We start from the raw sequence: 22309 nt of genomic DNA, 5'->3' as shown, positions 1-22309 counted from the left end.
CTGCCCCCCCCTCCCCAATCCACCTGCCCCCCCCCCCATCCTGCACTGGACCCCCCCAATCCCCCCCTCACGGCTGATCCCCCCCCCTTTGCCCCCAGCTGCCCCCCGGCCCCCCCCGGCCCCCCCCAGCTCCAGCGCTGCCCCCCAGCCCGGTGGGGCCCAGGTAGGGGGGGGCACGGGGGGATACTGGGAGCACTGGGAGAGATGGGGGGAACTGGGAGGTAACTTGGCGCACTGGGAGCAAAAAGGGGGGGGGTCACTGGGGGGGGTGTCACTGGTAATACTGGGGGGGGCCACTGGTAATACTGGGGGGGGGCACTGGGAGCAGCACAGGGGATACTGGGATTACCGGGGGTGGCACTGGAAAGGGATACTGGGAGCACTGGGAGGGGTGGAAATTGCAAGGAATGGAGTAACTGGAAGCACTGGGAGGGTGCTGGGAGCACTGAGGGGGGGGGGACAGAGGATACTGGCAGTACTGGGGGGGCACTGGGAAGGGATACAGGAGGACTGGGTCAGGAACTGGGGGGCAAGGGGGTAACTGGGAGCACTGGGGGACACTGGGAGCTCAAGGGGAAGTAACTGGCAATACTGGAGAGGCACTTGGAAGAGATACTGGGAGCAGTGGGGGGACAGGGGGTAACTGGGAGCACTGGGGAGCATACTGGGAGGAATGGGGGGTACTGGGAGCTCAAGGGGGGGTGACTGGCAACACTGGGGGCCACTGAGGTTACTGGGAGTACTGGGGGGGGGGGGGGGGCACTGAAAAGCAATACTGGGAGCACTGGGCGGGAGGGAGTGGGACAGGCAGGGGGTAACTGGGAGCACTGGGGGGCGGGGGGGGGTTACCGGCCTCTTCCACATTCCCCCCCCCAGCTCAGGACCGACCCGAAGGTGCCTCCAACCAGGACCCCCCCGGCAGCACCCTGAGCCCGGGACCCCCCCCCGGGCCCCCCCCAACCACCTGGGTCCCCCCAGACCCCCCTGGGGTCACCCCTGGGCCCCCCCCAACGGCCTGGGTCCCCCCCAGGGACACCCCCAACCCCCCCCCCTTTCTCTGGGGGGGGTGTGTGTGTGTGGGGGGGCAAATAAAGGTGCTGCTGACCCCCCCATGTGGTTATTGGGGTCCCCTGGGGGGGGGAGGCTATTTTGGGGTGAATTCCCGGCATTTTTGGGTCCCAGTCACAGGGATTTGGGGGGGGGGGGGGGGGGTGTCACAGTAGATTCTGCCGGGACAGATTCCCAGGATTTTGGGGTCCCAGTACATTTTGGGGGGGGGGGTAAATTTCAGGGGTTTGGGGATCCCAGCAAGCTGGGTTGGGTTTTGGGTGGTTTTGTGGGTTTTTTTTTTTTATTCCTGGGGGGTTTTGGGGTCCCAGGGGACCATTTTGGGGCCAATCTCAGGGATTTGGGGGCTCCAGCAGATTTTTCTGGGGTGAATTCCAGGGGTTTTTGTCATCCCCGAGGGGGCATTTTGGGGGGGGGGGGCCCATCTCAGGGACCTGGTGGCCCCAGCACATTTTTCAGGGTGAATTTCAGAGTTTGAGTCCCGGTTTTGTTTTTTTTTTTTTTTGGGGGGGGGGAGGGGTGATTTTGGGGCCAATCTCTGGGATTTTTCTGAGTCCCAGCAGACTGGGGGGGGTTTGGGGTGAATTTAAGGCTTTTTGGAGTCCCGTTGTCCCACAGCGTCTGTATTTCTCTGTACAGGGTATAAACAGCGAGGGGGGGGTGTGAGGGGGGGGTGCAGGATCCGACCATCTCCTGGACCAGGCCACGGCAGGGCCCCCCCCCCCCCCCGCCCCCCCCCAAAAAAGTCCAAAATCCATTTCGGGGTCCCCCCCCCGTGTTCAGGAACCGAGGGGGGGTGTCGGGGGGAGGGCAGGATCTGGCCACGTCTCGGGGGGGGCGGGGGGGTCCCCACTGCACCCACAGGGCTTCTGGGTGCTGGATCCGGCCTTGGGGGGGGCCCATCGCACCCCAAGATCCCCCCGAGCGCAGGATCCGGCCGATCTCGGGGCCCTCCCGGGGGCAGCCCTTGACCTTGACCCCCCCCCCGCCCCGGGGTGCTGTGGGGCCCGTGGGTGTCCCCTGGGTGCCACTGGGCCCACAGGTTGCCCCTGGGTGGCTGTGGGTGTCCCCCAGTGTCCCCTGGGTGCTGTGGGGCCCGTGGGTGTCCCCCAGTGTCCCCCTGGGTGCCACAGCACCCATAGGTGTCCCCTGGCTGCTGTGGGTGTCCCCTGGGTGCTGTGGGGCCCACGGGTGTCCCCCAATGTCCCCCTGGGTGCCACAGCACCCATAGGTGCCCTCAGTGTCCCCTGGGTGCTGTGGGGCCCACGGGTGTCCCCCAATGTCCCCCTGGGTGCCACAGCAACCACAGGTGCCCTCAGTGTCCCCTGGGTGCTGTGGGTGTCCCTTAGTGTCCTCTGGATGTCCCCTGGGTGCCACAGCACCTATAGGTGCCCTCAGTGTCCCTTGGGTGCTGTGGGTGACCCTTAGTGTCCTCTGGATGTCCCTTGGGGTGCCACGGGGCTGGCAGGTCCCCCCCATCCCCGATGTCCCCGTGGCTCAGGGTCCCTGGGGTGGCCCCTGGGTCTCGCCAGTCGCTGCTGTCCCCGATGTCCCCGTGGGTCACGGTGCCGTGGGTGCCCCCTCGGTCTCGCTGTCGCTGCTGTCCCCCATGTCCCCGAGGTCCCCGAGGTCCCCGATGTCCCCGTGGGTCAGGGCGAAGGGTGGCAGCTCCTCGTCGGAGGAACCCAGCGAGTCCTCGTCCCCAAGGCGTGTCCCCAGCCCCACCGCCCCGAAGGCCAGCGGCCCCCGCAGCAGCCGGATCTGCGGGGACAGGGGGACGGGGGACAAGGGGACGTGGGGACACGATGGGTGGTGGGACAAGGGGATAGGGGACAAGGGGACAGGGATGGGGTCAAGGTGACAGGGGATGGGGACAGGGACAAGGGGACATAAGGGGACATGGATGGGGCCGAGGTGATGGGACAAGGACAAGGGGATGGGGACAGGGGGACATGGGGACACGATGGGTGTGAGACAAGAGGATGGGGACAAAGGGACAGGGATGGGATCAAGGTGACAGGGGATGGGGACAAGGGGACATAAGGGGACATGGATGGGGCCGAGGTGACAGGGGACATGGGGACAGAGACAGGGATAAGGGGACAGGGGACAAGGGCCAGGTGACGGGTGGAGGACAGGGGTGGGGGAGAGAAGGGGACAAGGGGACAGGAGGGGACAAGGGCCAGCAGAGAAGGGGCGGAGGGAGGAGAGATGGGGAGAGACACTGTCACCAGCTGTCCCGGTGCCACGTGGCCCCGTGGGGACATCGGCGATGGCACCGTGGGGACGTCACCGATGGCATCGCCGGGATGTCACCCACGGGGCCATCCCCCGCCCAGGGACTCAGGGACTGTCCCCAGCGTGTCCTGGCCTTCCCTGGGGTGTGGGGGGTGACACTGTCCCCTGTCCCCAGCACAGGGGGGGGGGGGTGTGTCACACTGTGCCCGGCCCTGTGGGGGGCCCCCCAGCACCCATGGGTGCAGGGAGTGGGTGCTGAGGCACCCGTGGGTGCAGGACGTGGGACCCTGGTACGGGTCCCACAACATTTGTGGGTGCAGGACGTGGGTCCCGCAGCACCCATGGGTGCAGGTGACGGGTCCCCGAGCACCCACAGGTGCAGGGTAGGGGTCCCCCAGCACCCCTGGGTGCAAGACGTGGGTGCTGCAGCACCCATGTGTGGAGGGTACAGGTGCCCCAGCACCCGTGGGCGCAGGGTAAGGGTCTCCCAGCACCCGTGGGTGCAGGATGTGTGTGCTGCAGCATTCGTGGGTGCAGGGTATGGGTGCCCCAGCACCCACAGGCACAGGTTACAGGTCCCTCAGCACCCGTGGGTGCAAGATGTGGGTGCCAGAGCACCCATGGGTGCAGGTTACAAGTCCCTAAGCACCCCTGGGTGCAAGACGTGGGTGCCAGAGCACCCATGGGTGCAGGTTACAGGTGCCCCAGCACCCGTGGGCGCAGGACGTGGGTGCCACAGCACCCATGGGTGCAGGTTACAGGTGCCCCAGCACCCGTGGGCGCAGGACGTGGGTGCCACAGCACCCATGGGTGCAGGTTACAGGTGCCCCAGCACCCGTGGGCGCAGGACGTGGGTGCCACAGCACCCATGGGTGCAGGTTACAGGTGCCCCAGCACCCGTGGGCGCAGGACGTGGGTGCCACAGCACCCATGGGTGCAGGTTACAGGTGCCCCAGCACCCGTGGGCGCAGGACGTGGGTGCCACAGCACCCATGGGTGCAGGTTACAGGTGCCCCAGCACCCGTGGGCGCAGGACGTGGGTGCCACAGCACCCATGGGTGCAGGTTACAGGTGCCCCAGCACCCGTGGGCGCAGGACGTGGGTGCCACAGCACCCATGGGTGCCTTACCTCGGCCTTGAGCTCGTCGATGTGGTCCTTGAGCTGGCGGATGTACTGGGCGGCGTCCGAGTGGTTGAGCTGCCCCTGGATCATCCCCTCCTCCCTCTGCGGGGGCGCGCGGGTCAGCGGGTGCCCGTCCCTGCCCTGTCACCCTGTCACCCTGTCACCCCGTCCCCGCCTTGTCCCGCCCCCCGGCCTGTCCCCGTGTCCCCGCTCACCTGGATCTCCAGCTCGGCGACGCGCTGTCGCATCTCGGCCAGGGCCGCCATGCTGTCGGCCTCGCGCAGCCGCACCGCCATCACCTCCTCCTTGCTCTGGGGACAGCCCTGTCACCCGGTGCCACAGCGGTGACACCCCTCTGTCACCCCCACCCCCCTCCCACCACCCCCCCCAGGGGAGGCTCCAGCCCCACTGTGTCCCCAGGGACAAGGGAAGGCCAGTGGAGGGGACATGGGGACGCTATGGGAGGGGACATCAGGACTCCATGGGAGGGGACATGGGGACACCAAGGAAGGGGACACTGAGACCCCATTGAGGGGACATGGGGACACTATGGGAGGGGACATAGGGACACATTAGAGGGGACAATGAGTCCCCATTGGAGGGGACGCTGGGACCTCAAAGGAGGGAACTTGGGGACACTATGGGAGGGGACACCAGGACTCCATGGGAGGGGACATGGGGACACCAAGGAAGGAGATGCTGAGACCCCAAAGGAGAGGACATGGGGACACCACTGGGGGGGACATAGGGACACATTAGAGGGGACAATGTGACCCTCTCAGAGGTGACACACTGACCCCCTTGGAGGGGACATGGGGACCCCAAGGGACATTGTGGCCCTACAGAAGGGAAGGGCTGAGGGGGGTCCCAGGGGAGGGGACAAGGGTGTCCCCACAGGAGGGGACATGGGTGTCCCAGGGGAGGGTCTGTGGGTGTCCCAGGGGAGGGGACAGGGGTGTCCCCACAGGAGAGGACATGGGTGTCCCCAGGGAGGGTCTGTGGGTGTCCCAGGGGAGGGGACAGGGGTGTCCCCACAGGAGAGGACATGGGTGTCCCCAGGAAGGGTCTGTGGGTGTCCCAGGGGAGGGGACAGGGGTGTCCCCACAGGAAGGGCCAGGGGAGTCCCTGAGGAGCTTCTGTGAGCACCCCCAGGCAGGGGCTGGGGAGCACCCCTGGGTGCCCACAGGGAGGTGACGGCAGAGGAGTCCCCCGGGGTGTCCCCAGGGTGTCCCCAGGGTGTCCCCAAGGTGTCCCACCTTGCACTGGGCCTCGGCGTGTTTGCGGTGGCTCTCGCTGAGCTGCGCCTGCAGCCCCTTGCTCTGCGCCGCCGCCAGGCGCAGCTGCTCCCGCAGCCCCGCGCAGGTCTGCTCCGCCCGGCCCAGCACCGTGCGCTGGATCTGGCCCTGCGGGGGGGTCACACGCACACAGGACTGTCACCAACCCCCCCGACCCTGTCCCCAGTCCCTGTCACCTCCCCAACCCTGTCCCCGGTCACTGTCACCGCCACTGACCCCATGGGTCTGGTCCGGGGGGGGTGCAGGCACCCAGCACCCCCAAAGGGTCCCTCCTGCGCCAGCACCCCCAGTCCAACCACCACAACCTCAGCACCCTCCCAGTTCAGCTCTGCCCTCCCTGCCTTCAGCTCCCAGTCAGGATGTGGCCCAGGCTCTGACCTGTGTCCTGAGCTGCAGCACCCTCAGGCCCAGCACCCCCAGTTCAGCCCCAGCACCCCCAGTTCAGCACCCACACCCCCAGTTCAGCCCCAGTATCCCCAGCCCCAGCACCCCCAGTTCAGCCCCAGTATCCCCAGACCCAGCACCCCCAGCTCAGCACCCACACCCCCAGTTCAGCCCCAGTATCCCTAGACCCATCACCCCCAGCCCCAGCACCCCCTGTTCAGCCCTCACGATCCCAGTACCCCCCAGTGCAGCCCCTGGTCAGGATGTGGCCCAGGCTCTGACCGTTGTCTCAAGCTGCAGCACCCCCAACATCCCCAATTCAACCCCCCCCCAGGTCCCAGCACCCCCAGTTCAGCCCCTATGACCCCAGTACCCCCCAGTTCAGCCCCCGGTCAGGATGTGACCCGGGCTCTGACCTGTGTCTCGAGCTGCAGCACCCGCTGGCGCAGCGCCCGCAGCTCGGCCTGGGCCTGGGCCTCCCGTAGCCGCGCGGCCACCACGGCCTCTTGCAGGGCGTTGGCGTTGTTCCGCCGCGGGGACTCCTTCCAGCGCCCACCCGCCCGGCCCGCCTGCGCCCCGCACCCATCAGACACCCGTTGGGTGGGTGGCGGGACCCAGGTGGCCCCCGTGGGGACCCGGGTGGCAGGGTGAGGGACACAGGTGGATGGGAGGGGACAGAGGCATCAGGATGAGGGACCCAGGTGGCCAGGAGGGGACCCAGGACAAGGGACCCAGGTGGTCAGGAGATGAGTCAGGTGTCAGGACAAGGGACCAAAGTGGCCAGGAGGGGACCCAGGTGGCCAGAAGTGGACCCAGGACAAGGTGCCCAGGTGGCCAGGAGGAGACCCAGGTGGCCAGGAGGGGACCCACGTATCAGGACAAGGGACCCAGGTGGCCAGGAGGGGACCTAGGACAAGGGACCCAGGTGACTGGGAAGGGACCTAGGTGATGGAACAAGGGACCCAGGTAGCCAGGAGGAGACTCAGGTGGCCAGGAGGCGACCCAGGCATCAGGACAAGGGACCCAGGTGGCCAGGAAAGGACCCAGATGATGGAAAAAGGGACCCATGTGGCTGTGAGGGGACCCAGGTGTGGGGACAAGGGACCCAGGTAGCCAAGAGGGGACCCTGGCATCCGGGAAGGTGCCAGACATCTGGGGGGGACCCCGGTGAGTGGGGGTACCCCCAGGTGTCCGTGTCCTTACCTGCCAGCTGTCACTGAGGTCCTTGACCTGCTGCTGCAGCTCCGTCAGTGACTTGACGGCCTCGGCCTCGCGCAGCGCCAGCGCCTGCAGCTCCTCCTGCAGCCGCACCACGTTGTCCTCGTCCGGCAGCAGGCTGTTCCTCTGCGGGGACACCGGGGACATCCGTGGGGACACGCCAGCGTGGAGGCACCCCAGGGCTGGGGCACCCTGGGGCGGGGGCGGTGGGTTTCAGTGGGGACAGCCCGGGGCAGGGACAACCCGGGACAGTGGCACCGGAGGCCAGGAGGGACATCTTCGGGGAGGTGGCACTGGATGTCATCGGGGCCACCTTGGAACGGTGGCACGGGTCATCAGCAGGGACATCCCAGGGCGGTGGCACTGGGGGCTTGTCCCCCTCTGCCAGGTGGAGGTGGGGACATTCATGGGGGAGATGATGGAGGACACTGAGGACAGAGGGGGACACAAGGCACCAGGGATCCCGAGGCACAGGGTGAACCTCTGGGGACAGCCGTGTGGCACTGGGGGTCCCCAGGGACAGGGGACACCAAGTCCAGGGCCCCTCGTGTGACGCATCCTGTCCCCAAGGCCACTCGTGTGACATTTTCCATCCCCAGGGCGACCCACATGACTGTCCCTAAGATGTGTGACACTCCCCATCCCCAGGGCCACTTGTGGGACTACCCCTGTCCCCAAGGCCACCAGCATGACACCCGCGAGCCGTCCCCGTCACCTTCTCCATGTCAAGGACTTTATCCTGCATCTCCTTGAGGGCGCCGAGGGTCTCGCTCTCCCGCAGCCGCGACTGCTCCAGCTCCGTCTCCAGGTGGGTGACAAACTCCTCGCTGAAGCGGGGGTTCCCCTGCCACCGTCCCCAACGTGTCACCCGCGGGGCACAACACCCGCTGTGCCCGTCCCCTACCCTCGCCTGCAGTGGTGGCACCCACCGCCCGCACCCAAAGCCGGACGGCAGTGGGGCAGGAATTGACAAGCGGGGACACGGCGGGGTGGTGGGGATGTCTGGGGATATTTGGGGACATTTGGGGACACCGACCTGCTGGTCCTGCAGCTGCCGGATGGTGGTCTGGGCGCGCTGCAGGTTCTCGGTGGCCGAGGTGCAGCGTTGCTTCACCACCGCCAGCTCCCGCTTGATGATGTAGTTCTCCTCGGCCTCCTGCGCCCGTGTCACCTGGCCCTGGGGACAGCGGGGACGTGTCACCCCCAAGGCATGTCACTGGGAGAGGGGTGGGGGGTGGTGGAGGGGGTGGTGGGGACAAGGGGGTGATGCTGAGGATGAGGGGGGTGACACTAGGGATGAGGAGTGACACCAGTTCCACAGCGCGTGAGGCTGGGGACAAGCGAATTATACTGGGGACAAGGGGGTGACACCAGTCGTGGAGGGGGACACCAGCCCCACAGCAAGGTGATGACAGGAATGAGGGGGTGACGCCAGCCCCCCTTCTGCAGCAGGTGACAGCAGGGACAAGGTGACACGAGAGTGATTCTGGCCCTGTGGTGGGTGACACTGGGGACAAAGGGGGTGACACAGGGGATGAGGGGGTGATACCAACCCCACAGCAGGTAACACTGCAGACAAGGGGGGGTGACACCAGCCCTGGGGGTGACACCAGCTCTACAGCAGGTGACACCAAGGACAAGGAGGTGACACCAGCCCTGTGGGGCCCCCCAGGGCCATTTTGTCCCCTCTGAGCCACTCTCACCCCATGACCCATGACCTTCCAGTCCAAATCCACATATTTTGTTCTAACTCATCAAAACTGTGGCTTTTACCCCATCCTGGCCAAACACCACCCCCGAGTGCCACCATGCCACCCCCCCCACTTTCCACTGAGCCCCAAAATGGGCCAAAACCCCCCCATTTTCACCAACCGCCCTCAAATCCTCCCCGCCACCCCCCACAGCGGGGAAGGTGCGCGGGAGCCTCCGAAAAAGCAAGAAAAAGGGCAAAATTTCCCCAAACGAGCCAGACGCAGGCGGGCTGGGAAGCAAAAGGGGGAAGAAAAGGGTTAAAATGCAGCGGAAAAGAGAAAAATAGCTATTTTTGACACTACCTGGATGAGCCTGTCGGCGAGAGCCGCGCTCTCCTGCGGCCGCCGGCGGAGAAAAGAGAGAAAGAGAGGAGAGACATAACGAGATAAACGAAGGAGACGGAGGCAGCGAGAGAAGCCACGAGGTGGAGGCACCCGGGAACCTTCCCGCGCGTCATCAGTTCCTGTTCTGGGGTGTTTTCCAAGGATTTTAGCTTTTTTCCCCTCGGCATGGGGGAAAACACGGCGATGGTGGCGTTTTGCGCTAAAACGGAGGGTTTCCCACCTCCTGGAGGGAGCCTTTTTGTGGAAAAATGATGAAGCAGCAGCTCGCCGGACTTAAATCTCTGATTTCTGCAGCAAAATGGTGCTGGGAGGGGGGGATTTTGGGGGGTGCAGCCCATAAAAGGGGTGCTGGAGGGTGTCGGGTTGCACTCACGGGTGCTGGGATCTCTGGGCAGCGGTGACATGGGTGCCCCAGGGGAATTTGGGGTGGCCTGGGGGACATTTTGGGTGCTCCAGGGGGGATTTGGGCGCCCACAGGGGGTTTGGGTGTCCCCAGAGGGGTTTTGGGGTGCCCCCAGGAGGGATTTGGGGTGCTGGTTACTGGGCTCACCTTCTCCAGGGTTTCGATCCGCTGTTTCAGCAGGCGGTTCTCAGTGCGGAGGCGCTGGGGGGGTGGAAAAATGGGGAGGAATTAGCCCCAGGGGTGGTTTGATGGCCCTAGGATGGGTCATGGTGGCCCCAGGATGGCTTAGATAGCCCCAGGGCTGGCTCAGATGGCACCAGGGATGGGCTAAACATCCCCAATGACGGCTGAAAGTGGCCCTGGGATGGCTCAAACTGCTCTGTGAGGGGTCAAGTGGCCCTTGGGATAGGTGGGAAGTTGCCCCAGGAGGGCTCAAGTGGCCCTGGGGATGGCTCAGAAGGTGCTGGGGACAGGCTAAAGGGTACCCAGGATGGGCTAAGTGGCCCTGGGGACAGCTTAAATGGCCATGGGATGGGTCAAAGTGATCCCAGGATGGCTTGGATGGCTCTAGGGATGGGTGAAGTTGTCCCAGGATGGCTCAAGGGACACTAGGGATGGGTCAGGTGGCTCCAGGGAGAGGTTAAGTCACCCTGAGATGGCTCAAGTGTCCCCAGGAATGGGCTACATGGCCCTGGGATGGCTCAATGTGACCCCACGGATGAGTCAAAGCGGCCCTGGCATGGCTTAAACGGCCCTGGGGATGGGCTATGACATGCCAGGAGGGCTCAAATGGCTCTGGGAATGGGTCAAGTGACCCTGGGATGGGCCAAAGTGGCTCCTGGATGGCTTAAAATGACCCCATGGATGGGCTACGCCATGCCAGGAGGGCTCAGCTGGCCCTGGGGATGGGCCAGGTGGCCATGAGGATGGTTCAAGCAGCCCCAGGATGCCAACACTTGACCCGTCTCACCTTGATTTCAATCTGTTCCTCCATCTCTTTGTTTTTGATGGCGGCGTACTCCTTCTCCAGCCTGCTCGGGACATGGGGACAGGCTGGGACACGAGGACAGGGACTAGATCCCCTGGCCCTGTGCCCCACAGCTGCCGGGGGGGACCCCACCCAAGCACAGGAACCCGTCTCTCCATCTCACCTCTTCATCTTCTTGGGGTTGTACTTGACCTGGAAGGCCCTGAGGATGAGTTTGTCAGGGCAGCTGTCAAACTGGTGTGGGATCACCTTCTGGAAGTACTGCAGGAGCAGAAACCAGCCATGAAATGTGGCCCCAAAATACAGGCCATCATGTAAACCAGCCCTAAAGTAGGGCTCATTGGGTAAAACCAGCCCCCAAAATAGGGTCTGTTGGATAAATCTGCCCCAAAACACACCCTCGTTGCATAAATACATCCCAAAATACAACTTATAGCATAAACCAGCCCCAAAATCCAGCCTGTCATGCAAACCCAAAATACAGCTGGTTGCATAAATCCATCCCAAAATGTGGCTTGCTGCATAAACTGGTCTGAAAACACATCCAGTTGGGAAAAACCTGCCCCGAACCACTAATTCTGGGGCTAAATCTGTCCCAATTTACATCCCCTTGGACAAATCTGCCCCAAAATACATCCCTTTTGATGTCCTCTAGGACAAATCCACCACAAAATATGTCGCGTTGCCTAAATCCACCCCAAAACATGTCCCATTGGATAAATTTATCCCCAAACACATCCTGTTGGACAAATTCACCCAAAAACATGTCCTGTGGGCTAAAGCCACTCCAAAAGCCACCGGCACGTACCTGGGACATGCCCTCCATGTCGAGCTGGACGAGCTCAGCCTGGTTGAACTGCAGCAGCGCCATCCCCACGCGGAAGACGATCTCCAACCCCTGGGGGAAAAGTTCCCCACTTGACCTTTCACACCGTGGGTTTGGAGGTTTTTTCCCCCAGAACCAAACCAGTTGGTGTGGAGAGAACGTTTCCACATCCAAGTGGAGAATGTGGTTGTGGTCTCTTCGTGATTGATGGTGTTGGCCGCAGGCCGGTTACCTCGTACATGAAGATGTCGAAGATGCGCGTGGCCACGGGAAGAGGGAAGGTGGTGAGGAAGAGGGTGAGGAACCAGGACGAGGCGTACATGGAGGTGAGGAAGCTCTGGGAGCGGAAGTGGATGTTCAGCTCTGGCAGCTGCTCCTGGATATGAGAAACGGAGGGAAACAAACAGAAAGGTGGATGATTTTAGGGCTCATTCATGGCTTCAGAGGTTTCAACAGGTCCACGAGGTCCTGTGGAGGGATCTCATGGAAGGCTCTCCGGGGGAGGGCTTGGGGATGGTCCCCAGGGTCTCATGGATGTCCCTCGGGTCATCTCGTGGATGGTCCTTGGGGTGTCCCATGGATCGTCCCTTTGGGTGTCTCACAGACGGTCCCTGGGGGCATCTCATGGAGGTGCCCTGGGGTCTCATGGATGCCCCCAAGGCGTCTCGTGGATGTTCTTGGGGTCTCACTCATGATCCCCTTTGAGGAATCATGGATGGTCCTCAGGGCATCTCACAGACGGCCCCAGGATCTCCGTGTTGCTGGACACGAGCTCCGTTGGAGGAACCCATTTCTCCCAAGAGCTGCCACCTCACTCCCATCTCTCCCTGTCCTTGTCCCCCAGCTCTACCCAACAGTCACCACCACCTCGAGCATTTTGAGGGTGTGTGGGGTGATGCCTACCTGCAGCATGTACTCAAACTGGTAGATGCAGAGCCCCAGCTCAGCCATACTGGGCTTGAAGAGCTCCCGTAAGCGGTATTCCTGCATCAGCCTCACGAACACGCAGAAGGCTTCTTCCTCGGGCATCTGCAGGCCCAAAGGGACATGAATTACCCTTAAAACTCTGCCAGCAGATGGGTTTGGAGCCTCTTCCCATCAGGTGATGGGATGGGACATGCTGGGAGCCACCCCCGGGTGAACGGGAATGCGAACGGGGGATTTTAAACCCATCAGGAGTAAGTGGGATGGGGTGAATAAGCTCATTTTGTTCCTGAGGATCAAGAAAAAGGCTCCCATTTCCCAACCCCATTCTACCACGTCTCCAGAGCGTGTTAAAAACCCATCAGCAGCTCCTCCTCACCCCAGGGTCCTTACAAACCTGCATGAGCAGCAGTCCCACGATGAAGGCGCTACCCTGGCAGTATCCGACCTCTCGGTCCACCAGCGAATAGGCCTGGAAGGAGGAAAAAAAAATTCATAATAAATATATGTGTGAGCAGGGGAATTGGCCGGGTCACCAACCCTGCTTGCTGTGGGAGGTCTTGACCACAACATCAAAATTAGCTTTTTTTTTTTTTTAGTTGACAACACCTGTGAGCACAACGTTGCTCCGCACTTGAATTTAGACCCCAAAATAGCCTCTTTAACCTAGTAGTAAGTGACAGGACAAGAGGTAATGGCCTCAAGTTGCCCCAGGGAAAGTTTAGACTAGATGTCACGAAGTATTTCTTTACAGAAGGGGTTGTTGGGTGTTGGAATGGCTGCTCAGGGAGGTGGTGGAGTCCCCATCCCTGGAGGTGTTTAAGAGTAGGGTTGACTTAGTAGTTGGGAACTGTCAGTGATAGGTGAACGGTTGGACTTAGGTGATCTTCAAGGTCCTTTCCAACCTAGTTGATCCTGCGATTCTGTGAAATACTCAACCATTTGTTTCTTATTTCAGAGTAAAACTCAACAGGAAAAACGAGGTGTGGGACGGATGGGGAAATGACGTCGCCTTGCTGCAAGAAATGGTGATTCCAGGAATTTGTGGTGGAAACCAAACCCATCAGAAATGAGTATCCAGTTAAAAAAAAGCTTCAAAACCCAAAGCGGTGTCCAAGGCTGTGGCCAAGATCCGTTGAGGTTTGAGGAAAGACGTTACCTTCATGACGTTGAAGAGCACCTCCTGGCCCAGACTGTCCTGTCCCTTGAAGAACTCGTGCTCTGGGTAGGTGCGGGCGATATCCCGTCGGATGAGCTTCTCGCAGGGAGAGGACATCTTGAGCAGCTCCGAGTATTGGTTTTTGACGGGCATGTCGGTGGCACTGCAGAGCAGCTGCCAGACAATGGCACGGAAGTGGTGGGGGATCCCTTTGCGGATGAGCTCCTGCAGAAAAATGAGGCAAAAAAAAGAAAAAAAAAAAAAAAAAGGGTTTAAAGAAGGTGGGGAAGCTCCTTGTGGATGGGGAGACATCATCCTGTCCAGCCACGGGGATGATCACGCTGCAGGTTTTTTGCAGCGGGGTTAAAATAGAATTAAAAATAAAGCGTTCTTCTCACCTTCAGCAGCTTCTCCTTCTTTTTCCGCCACTCGTCCCACTCGTTGACGATGCGGCCCCAGAGGATCCAAGTGTCCTCCTCGAGGTGGCTGAGGTTGGAGGAGGCTGAGGAGCTGGAGACCAAGGAGGAGCCGCTGTTCCTCCGCGAGCCGTTCATGGAGCGCATCGACTTGGAGTCGGCCTCCAGTAGCCTGTGAGAGACTGAGATAGCCCCAAAAAGGCCCCACAGGAGGAGAGAGCCCCCCAAACTGCCACAAAAGAGGAGATATTCCCCCCAAATAATCCCCAAGGAAAAGAGATTCCTCAAAAAACATCCCCAAAAGGGAGATATACCCCGAAAACAGCCTCCAAGGGGAAGAAATTCCCTGAAAACTGTCCCCAAAAAGGAGATACTCCCCCCAAACAGCCCCGAAGAAGGAGAGATTCCCCCAAAACCGTGCTAAAAGAGCCCCAGACAGCAGATATTCCCCCAAAATGCCCTGAAGAATGAGATATTCCCCCAAAACAGCCTCCAAGAAAAGAGAGTCCCCCAGAATGGTCCTCAAAAAGAAGATATTCCCCCCCCCCCCCCCAAACCTCAAAGGAGGAGATATTCCCTCAAAACCAAAAACACTCCAAAAGAGGAAATAGTTCCCCCAAAATTGCCCCAAAGGAGAAGAGAGTCCCCCAGAACAGTTCCAAAAAAGGAGATATTCCCCCCCCAAAAAGCCCAAAGGAGGAGAGATTCCCCGCAAACCACCCCAACAAGCAGATATTCTTCCAAAACCATCACAAAGGAGTAGCTAATCCCCCCAAATGCCCCAAAGGAGGAAAGATTCCTCCAAATTCACCCCCAAACCCAAGATATTCCCCCCAAAATACCCCAAAGGAGGAGATATTCCCCCCAAACTGCCCCAAAGGAGGAGAGTCCCCCAAAACAGTCCCAAAAAATGAGATATTTCCCCCCCCCCCCCAAATGCCCAAAGGAGAAGAGATTCCTCCCAAACCACCCCAAACAAGCAGGTATTTCCCCCCAAACTCCCACAAAGGAGTGGCCAAAATGCCCCAAAAGGAGGAGAGATTCCTCCAAAACCACCCCAAAAAAGAAGATATTCCGTCAAAAACGCCCCAAAGGAGGAGATATTCCCCCAAACCAGCACCGATGGGCTATTTGCCCTGGCCAGATGCCAACAGCTGCCCGTGGATGGTTTCTTTAATGGATTTGTTTAAAAAAACAGATTTTCAGTGTTTTGTTGGTTTTGTTTTTTTTTTTTTTCTAAGAGTAAATTTGCTTAAAAATAGCTCTGCGAAGAAATTTACATTTCAGGGCTTGATTTTAACACCGGTTTAATGCCAGGGATGGAGCTTTTTGCTTGATTTTTTCAGCAAAACGAGCCTCAGGGATTGTTTCCCATCAAGAGCAGGTTTAAAACCCACCACTGAAGCGGGTGGGTTTATTATTTATTATTTCCAAACAGCCGCCTCCTTCCAGAAATCCCCTTTGCCTGCCTGAACGAGCAAACCCTGCTGATTTCAAAGAGAAAAATATAACCTTGAAAATAATAAACCGGAGTGTTTTCACCCCGGCTGGAGCGATGCTGGGGGGAAGTGGCTGGTTGTTGTGGCAGCGCCTTTGATTTTAAGGGAAATACTTAAAAAAAAAAGGATGATAAAAAGGCTGAATGGGGCCGATACCCGCCGGCACTCACCGATTTTGCTCCTCCAGCTTCGCCAGCAGCTCCAGTTCGTCGGGGCTGAGGTTTTCCGAGTCGGAGGTGGGTGAACACGCCGGGGCTGAGTTGACGGAGGAAAGGGCTTCGTGCGAGGACGAGTCGGGGCTGACGGCCGGCGACGCCATGGCGGCGGGGGCTGGCAGCACGCCGAGCCCGCGGGGATTTTGGGGTCTCACCTGGAAAGCCAAGCACCAACGTGAGCAGGACGTGCCCCCCGCCCCGTGTCTTTTCCTTCTCACCACATCGCATCAAATCTCTTAAAAACCCCCTCGTTTAAGCTAATCTGATAGAAAACAGGAGGCGAGCATCGCTCAGTTTGCAGCCCGCTGAGATACTCGCTCAATTCCCTAAAAAAACCCGCATTTAATCCCGGTTTTTACATCAAGCCAGGTCTAAGTGCATCATCCCGTGTTTGCCGTAAATTAGTTGAATTAAATCAGACTAAAAATTAGAATTAAACTCTCACTTTGGAAAGGAACGGGCCAACGCGGGAAAAGAGGATTTACAGAAAGCTGTCCTTGCTGTGGATTTGCTTTAAGGGTTGACAGCACCCAGTTTGTCCGTTTTGGTGGCGTTTCATGGAAAAATGCCTCCCTAGGGAGAAACGAGTCCTGCTTTGGGATTGCAGGGACTGGTAGAAATGGGGTGGAAAATGGCGGGTTGAGGAGTACTACAAAAAAGAGGCGTTCAAGCGGTGTCTCCGGTGGGGATTTGCTGGAAGATGAGCAGGGATTGGGATCCCTCAAGGAAGCTTTGACCAATTTTGGGCTGAAAAAACTCTCCTTTTGGTGAAAAATGCTGCTGAAGACTGGTGAAATGAACCCTCAGTTGCTGCCGTGCTCAAAGGAGATGAAGAAAGCGGAGGAAATAAATACAAAGCAGCAGCGCCTGAAGGATGCGCCGTGAATGTGTGATTTACCTGATTTGGGCTTAATTTGCTCTCTGTGCAGATTAAACTAGAAATTGGGCAGGTTTTAACCAAAAAGCCATTGTTCTGATCCCTTTTTTGGGGGGAAAAACTGTCTGGCAGAGCAAAACAAGCTCGGAGGAGAGCACAGCAATGGAGTGCTGGGCAAGCGCAGCCATACTGCAAATGGGGAAAACCCCTCGTTGTTTGGTTAACGGTTTTCCAAAACTGGCAAAATTTAACAGAGCGGCTTCGTGGAGAATCGGGTCAGTCGTTCGCAGGGTCACGTGGATTTGCTTATTAAGCAGGAAATTTTATAAAGCGGGGGGGGAAAAAAAAAAAGCTTCGATTATATTTAGTTCTGCCCCATGCAGCTCACCACGGGATAGGGCTCGTCCAGCAGCGCCGTCGTCTCCAGGAGAGTTGTTAATTTATTTTTTATAATTAATATTTCTCTGCAAGATCTTGCTGGTTGATATCATCCAAAACGCTGGTTTAACAAAACCAAAAAAAAAAAAATAGTGAGTGCCATCGGTGGCTTCGCTGCAAAATTATAAGTTACTGATCAAACAGTGGCCGCAGCACAACCTGCCACGGTTCAATGGGCTGCAAGAAAGTCCTGAAATGGCTTTTTAGGAAAATATAGATTTCCACATTGATGGGGGGAGGAGGGAAATAAAAGCAACAACCACGCCTGGATGAGCATGGGATGGCCGAAACGCATGATTTCAACCCAAAAATGAGGTAGGCAAATGGTAGTATTGTTTATTAGACCCAGAAAAAAAAAAAACAAAAAAACAAACAAAAAACCAACAGGTAGAAATGGGAAAAGAGGAGAAAAGGCAAGTTGAAATTTTTAAGGGTTTTTTTGGGGGTGAAATCATGTTTTCAGGCATGGCGGGAAGGAGCTGGTGGCTGACGTTCTTCAGGGGTTCTTGTCATGGCAAGAGCTTGTTCCAGGATGATGGGTATCAAAATTTGCTGAAAATGCTTGAATTTGGAAGAAAAAAAAAACCCCAACGTCCGAGGGGTTGTCAAAGGCACTGAGAAAACTGGGGGAAAAAATGATGGAAAATGATGAAAATGGTCCCCAAAACGCCACCACGGTGCCCAGGCTCTTTTTTTTAAGAAATTGGCCCCAAAAGGGGACCATTTGGAATGGGGGGTTAATAAAAAAAAAAAAAATAAACTTTCTGGGTGTGACAGGGCGCTGCGGAGTCCTCAAAGTCCCCATGTGTCCCCAAAGTCCCCTCACGTCACCGTCACATCCACTCGTTTTCCCTCAAAATACCATCGTGCAATCAAAACGCTGTCAAAAAAACAAAAAAAAAAAGCCCAATTTCAGCAGGATGTCAAGACACCGACCTCCAGCCAGAGCGTTTTGGGAGGGAAAATGTTAAAATAATCCCCCCTTGCACTTAAAAATCTGACAATTCGTAGCTTTTTTGACCCATTTTTATAGTTTTGCCCTGGAGCTTCGTACCGTTTCCGCGGCGTTTTGGGCCTATTTTGCCCCTTTTTATGCCTTTTCTGCCCGTTTTTGCAGCGTCTCTCAGCGCCGTTTTGCACCTTTTCCACCCCGTTTTCACAGTATTTTCTACCGTTTTCTCAGCGTCTCTCAGTGCCGTTTTGCGCCTTTTTTGCACCGTTTTTTGCTGCGTCTCCGAGCTGTTTTCACGGGTTTTTCTGTGCTGTTTTCGCTGCCTCTTAAAAGCGCATCAAAGCAGGGATTCACCCCCAGTTTCAGCAGCAATTTTTGGAGCCACTGGGCAGCGATGCCGAATTTCCGTCAGACACAAACCATCAAAAATCCACCGATTTGCCAGAAACCCCAATTATTAACGTGCAAAAGGAGCCGGATAAGGAAAAAAAAAAAATAATTATTAAATCACAAATATTTCAGCGGGACGTTCTCGAGCTTCACCAACACCTGTGGTTGGCGGAAAGAGGAGGGAAATGGATAAAAACGGGTTTAAACACCGCGCGTTTTGCCACCGGTGGGGATGAAACAAGTGCAAATTTTAAGCTAAAATCCCCCCCCCCCCCCCCCAACATGCCACTGGCTTTAAAATCAACCAAAACCCACCCAAAACCAGGTGAAAATTAAATTTAGCACCAAAACAGAGCGAGGAAACCACCACCCCCACCCTACCCCAGCACCGGCCACCAAACTGCATTTTTAAATGTGGCTTTTTGGGGAAAAAACTACCCAAAATGCCACTCGGGTGGTGATTTTTGTGTTTTTCGCAGTGCTAAATGGGTTGAAATGAACCAAAAACTGGGAGGGTTTGGTGTCTTTGGGGATTTTTAACCAAAATAGGGTGTTTTTTGCCTTTTTTTTTTTTTTTTTCCCCCCCATCCTGTATTAAACGCCGCCGGCAACGCTGATTGATGGAAAACCAGCAGAAAAAGGGGAAAAAAAAAAAATCGGGAAGGGGAATTTGGGGAAAAAAACCGATAATTTGGTAGGAAACCCGAGTCGTCCCAGCGTAGCTAAAATCCCTGGGTTTAAACCCAAAAGGAGAGGCGCGCCAGGGACAGCACAAAGCCACGGCTCTGGGGGCTGCGGCCGCGGTTGCTCCATCTTCTGGGCGGCTGCGGAGGGAAGGGGGGGGGCCAGTGCGTGTTTGTATTTTGGGGGGCACCCAGGGACCCCCCCCCCAAACCCCCTCCCCACGGATGGGGGGCACAGGGATGCCGGTGGAGGGGGTGGGTGTGCGCTGGTTGGGTGAGGGGGGGGTGATAAAACCCTCCGCCCCCCCCCTGCCCCACTCCATCAATGACATTTGGGGGACCGTGGCTGTGATGGGGGGGCCCTGCTGCCTGTCGCAGACAGCCCCCCCCCCCCCCTTCGCTAATTTTTTTTTTTTTTTTAACCAAACCCTCGTTATTTTAAGAGAAAAAGAAACAAGGGACAACACCCTCTTTGCACAGAGGAGCGCAGGCACCGGCAGGCTGCAGTGGGGGGGGGGGGGGGGCAATAAAGAAGGGGAATAGGGGGAGACCCCCCCCCTCAACGTCCCCCTTTATAGTGTGTGGGGGGGGCGTACCCCTAATGCCTCCCCATGGCGTGGTGGGGGCACCCCCAATGCCCCCCCCTCCCCAAATATAACCCCACACAGCATGGGGGGCACCCCCCTGGTTTCCTCGGGGGGGGGGTGGTGTGGTGGTAAACCCCCAATTACCCCCCAAAAGTGGGAGGGAGCCCCATTTACCCCCTCAGCCGGGGAGGGGGGGGGGATCCCCCTGTTACCCCACAGTTCTGGGGGGGGGCGGTGGGGTGTACCCTCAGCTGCCCCCATAGCGAGAGGGAAGGTTATCGCGGTGTCCCCCCACACCTACAGGGGGTACCCCCAGAAGCATGGGGGGGTACCCCTATTTCCCCGCAGTTGGGTGGGGGGGTGGCAACCCCAATTAGTCCCCCCTATAGACTGGGGGGGGGGCATATTTACCCCAAATTACCCCCCCAGACACCCCCTCCTCACAGCCCAGAGAGGGTCTTTACCCCCAATACCCCCCCACGGGGGGGTCAGCCCCAAAAACCCCCGCACCCCGCGAAGGGGGGGGTACCCCCGATTCCCCCCCAGACCTTAGGGGGGGCGATTACCCCCGATCACCCCCTCATAGTTCCCCCCCCCCCACCCCGGGGTGTGGGGGGGGCACCCCCCGTTCCTGAGGGAGGGAGCCCCCCCCCTCCAGGGGGCGGGGCGCCTCTCCTGGCCCCTCCTACCTGCGAGGCGCTGCCATGGCGACCGCCGGCTGCCTCCGAGGGGGGGGCCCGCGGCGCCCCCCCGCCGCCACCGCCGCTTGGAGCCGAGCGGGAGCCGCGGCCGCCGCGGGCCCCGCCGCTGCCATGGGGGGACCCGCCGCCGCCGCCGCCGCCCTGACTGACACTGACTGACAGGCGGCCCCGCCCCGCAGCCAATCAACGCGCCGCTTCCGCGCTTCCGCCCGCCTCTCCCAGGTGCCACCGCCAATCGTCGCGGCCCGCCCGGGAATGAGCCGCCGCAGGGGACCCGGGTACAAACCGCGCCTGCTGCGCTGTGAGCCAATGGGCTGGCTCGCCGGTGGTTGATGGGCAAGCTGCCCTTCCAATGAGATTCAAGGAGATGCTTTCCCCCTCCTGAGGGGGCGTGTGCACCTTCTTGCTGGGAGGCGAATGGCAGGAGCTGGTGGTGATGATGGATAAGTAGAGTGGCCAATCAGCTGCCAGATCTCGGTTGGAGTGGCATCTGGCTGACAGGAGAGGACAACAAGCCCCGCCTCTTCAGCTGACGGCTTCGGGTTTGATTGACAGGAGAATCTACTAATCGCTGGAGCAGGAGAAGCTGAAGGCAGCCTATGGGGGCGCGGAAACTAGGCGGCAGTCACCCCTCCAGCACAGGTGGCTGATCCCGCCTTCCTGGTGAGATTTGCGCCTCTTATTGGCTGATGGGAGATGATAGGCAGACGCTTCCACCTATGGGGCGTCGAGATTGCAGCTCTGTGGTGAGGGGTCCAGCACGGGGTTCGTTACCTCAGGGCGGGCGTCAGGGCAGGGGCACCCGGCATGGGGGTCCCCAGTTCCCCAGGGACAAGAGTGTCGGGGGTCCCTGGTTACCCAGAGATGGAGGAATTGGGGGGCAGCCCCCTCCTTCCCACGGGGACCTGGGTATGGAGGTCGTGGGGCTCCCCAGGTCCTCAGGGATGAGGTGACGGGGGTCCCCCATCCCATAGCGATCTAGGGATGGGGACACTGGGAGCTCCTGGGATCCTCAGGGATGGGGATAATAAAGACCCCATCTGCCCGGAAATGGGGGTGACAGGGGTCCCACGTTTCTTCCTTGAGGCACTGGGGTGATCTCAGGGGTGCAGGGACACTGGTGTCCCCAGTTTGGGGGGCATCGGGGATGTTCCCAAGGACAAGAGTGATGGCGTGCGGGGTGTCCCCAGGGACACTGACAGTCTTGCTGTCCCCCGGGAGTGCTGAGGGGCCTTTGGGGATATTCTTAACAGCACTGAGAAGTGGATTTTTTTTTTTTTTTTTTTTTTTTTTAGGACCTTAAAGGGATTTTCAACCACTCCGGCCCTCAGTACTTAAAAAGATTAAAAAAAACCCTAAAAAAGACTCAAGAGAGAAGAATGCGGGAGGTTTAGGGGTGGGAGCTGGTGTTTTTGGTCTTTCCTTGACTTTTATCTCACTTTTCAATTCTTTTAGCTTAAAAAAACGCTACCTTTGATTGATTGATTTATTTTTTTAAACCTCTCCCATACTACCAGGACAAACCACACGCTGGCAGCAGAGGGGAGAATTCACAACTTTTTGACACAAAAACTGAGTCCACTGCTTATTAGAAAGTGCCAGACCCCCCAAGGACATGGGTAGCCACCCTGGGCAGAAGTTTGTTCTTGACTTCCCCTAAATTTGGGATCAAAAAAGGGGAAATTGGACAAAAGGAGGAAGCTGCTTGCCCTGAGAGCAGGGGAACCAGAGAAAGAACGGGACATTCAACTTTTGGCTGCGTTTGCTCTTCCTGGGGTGCCTCTGTGAAATTCAGCTGAAATCGGTCAGTGATGAAGTTACTCATAAGT

General features: G+C 58.7%; 1 protein-coding gene across 3 annotated transcripts; it reads right to left on the bottom strand.

Moving 5' to 3' along the window:
* Positions 1-1675: 1675 nt before the first annotated feature.
* EVI5L (ecotropic viral integration site 5 like) lies at positions 1676-20609 on the bottom strand. Of its 3 annotated transcripts, XM_074930102.1 has the most exons (20): positions 20469-20609; positions 15808-16007; positions 14121-14310; positions 13723-13947; positions 12961-13035; positions 12543-12668; positions 11872-12015; positions 11622-11711; positions 10977-11074; positions 10796-10856; positions 9973-10026; positions 9381-9413; positions 8363-8503; positions 8042-8170; positions 7312-7452; positions 6525-6677; positions 5686-5832; positions 4645-4740; positions 4436-4531; positions 1676-2829 (listed from the first exon to the last, which is right to left on the bottom strand). In XM_074930102.1, exons 2-20 carry the CDS (start codon positions 15954-15956, stop codon positions 2629-2631), a joined length of 2349 nt encoding a protein of 782 aa, XP_074786203.1. In that variant the 5' UTR covers positions 15957-16007; positions 20469-20609; the 3' UTR covers positions 1676-2628. The 3 variants fall into 3 exon arrangements, with proteins under 3 accessions (XP_074786203.1, XP_074786206.1, XP_074786205.1); XM_074930105.1 differs by lacking the exon at positions 4436-4531; XM_074930104.1 differs by lacking the exon at positions 9381-9413.
* Between the last annotated feature and the right edge of the window lie 1700 nt (positions 20610-22309).

Source organism: Athene noctua, chromosome 31, assembly GCF_965140245.1.
Source record: "Athene noctua chromosome 31, bAthNoc1.hap1.1, whole genome shotgun sequence".
NCBI lineage: Eukaryota > Metazoa > Chordata > Aves > Strigiformes > Strigidae > Athene > Athene noctua.
Note: the sequence above shows the minus strand (reverse complement) of the source record. Positions and strands in the feature narration are given on the sequence as shown.

Bases quoted from the DNA above. Each gene is read 5' to 3' on its own strand.
- EVI5L (XM_074930102.1), bottom strand. From the start codon at position 15,956: ATGGCGTCGCCGGCCGTCAGCCCCGACTCGTCCTCGCACGAAGCCCTT. The intron at 13,948-14,120 runs GTGAGAAGAACG...ATTTTTCTGCAG, and splicing joins AGAAGGAGAAGCTGCTGAAG to GAGCTCATCCGCAAAGGGAT. The intron at 2,830-4,435 runs GTAAGGCACCCA...CTGTCCCCGCAG, and splicing joins TCGACGAGCTCAAGGCCGAG to ATCCGGCTGCTGCGGGGGCC.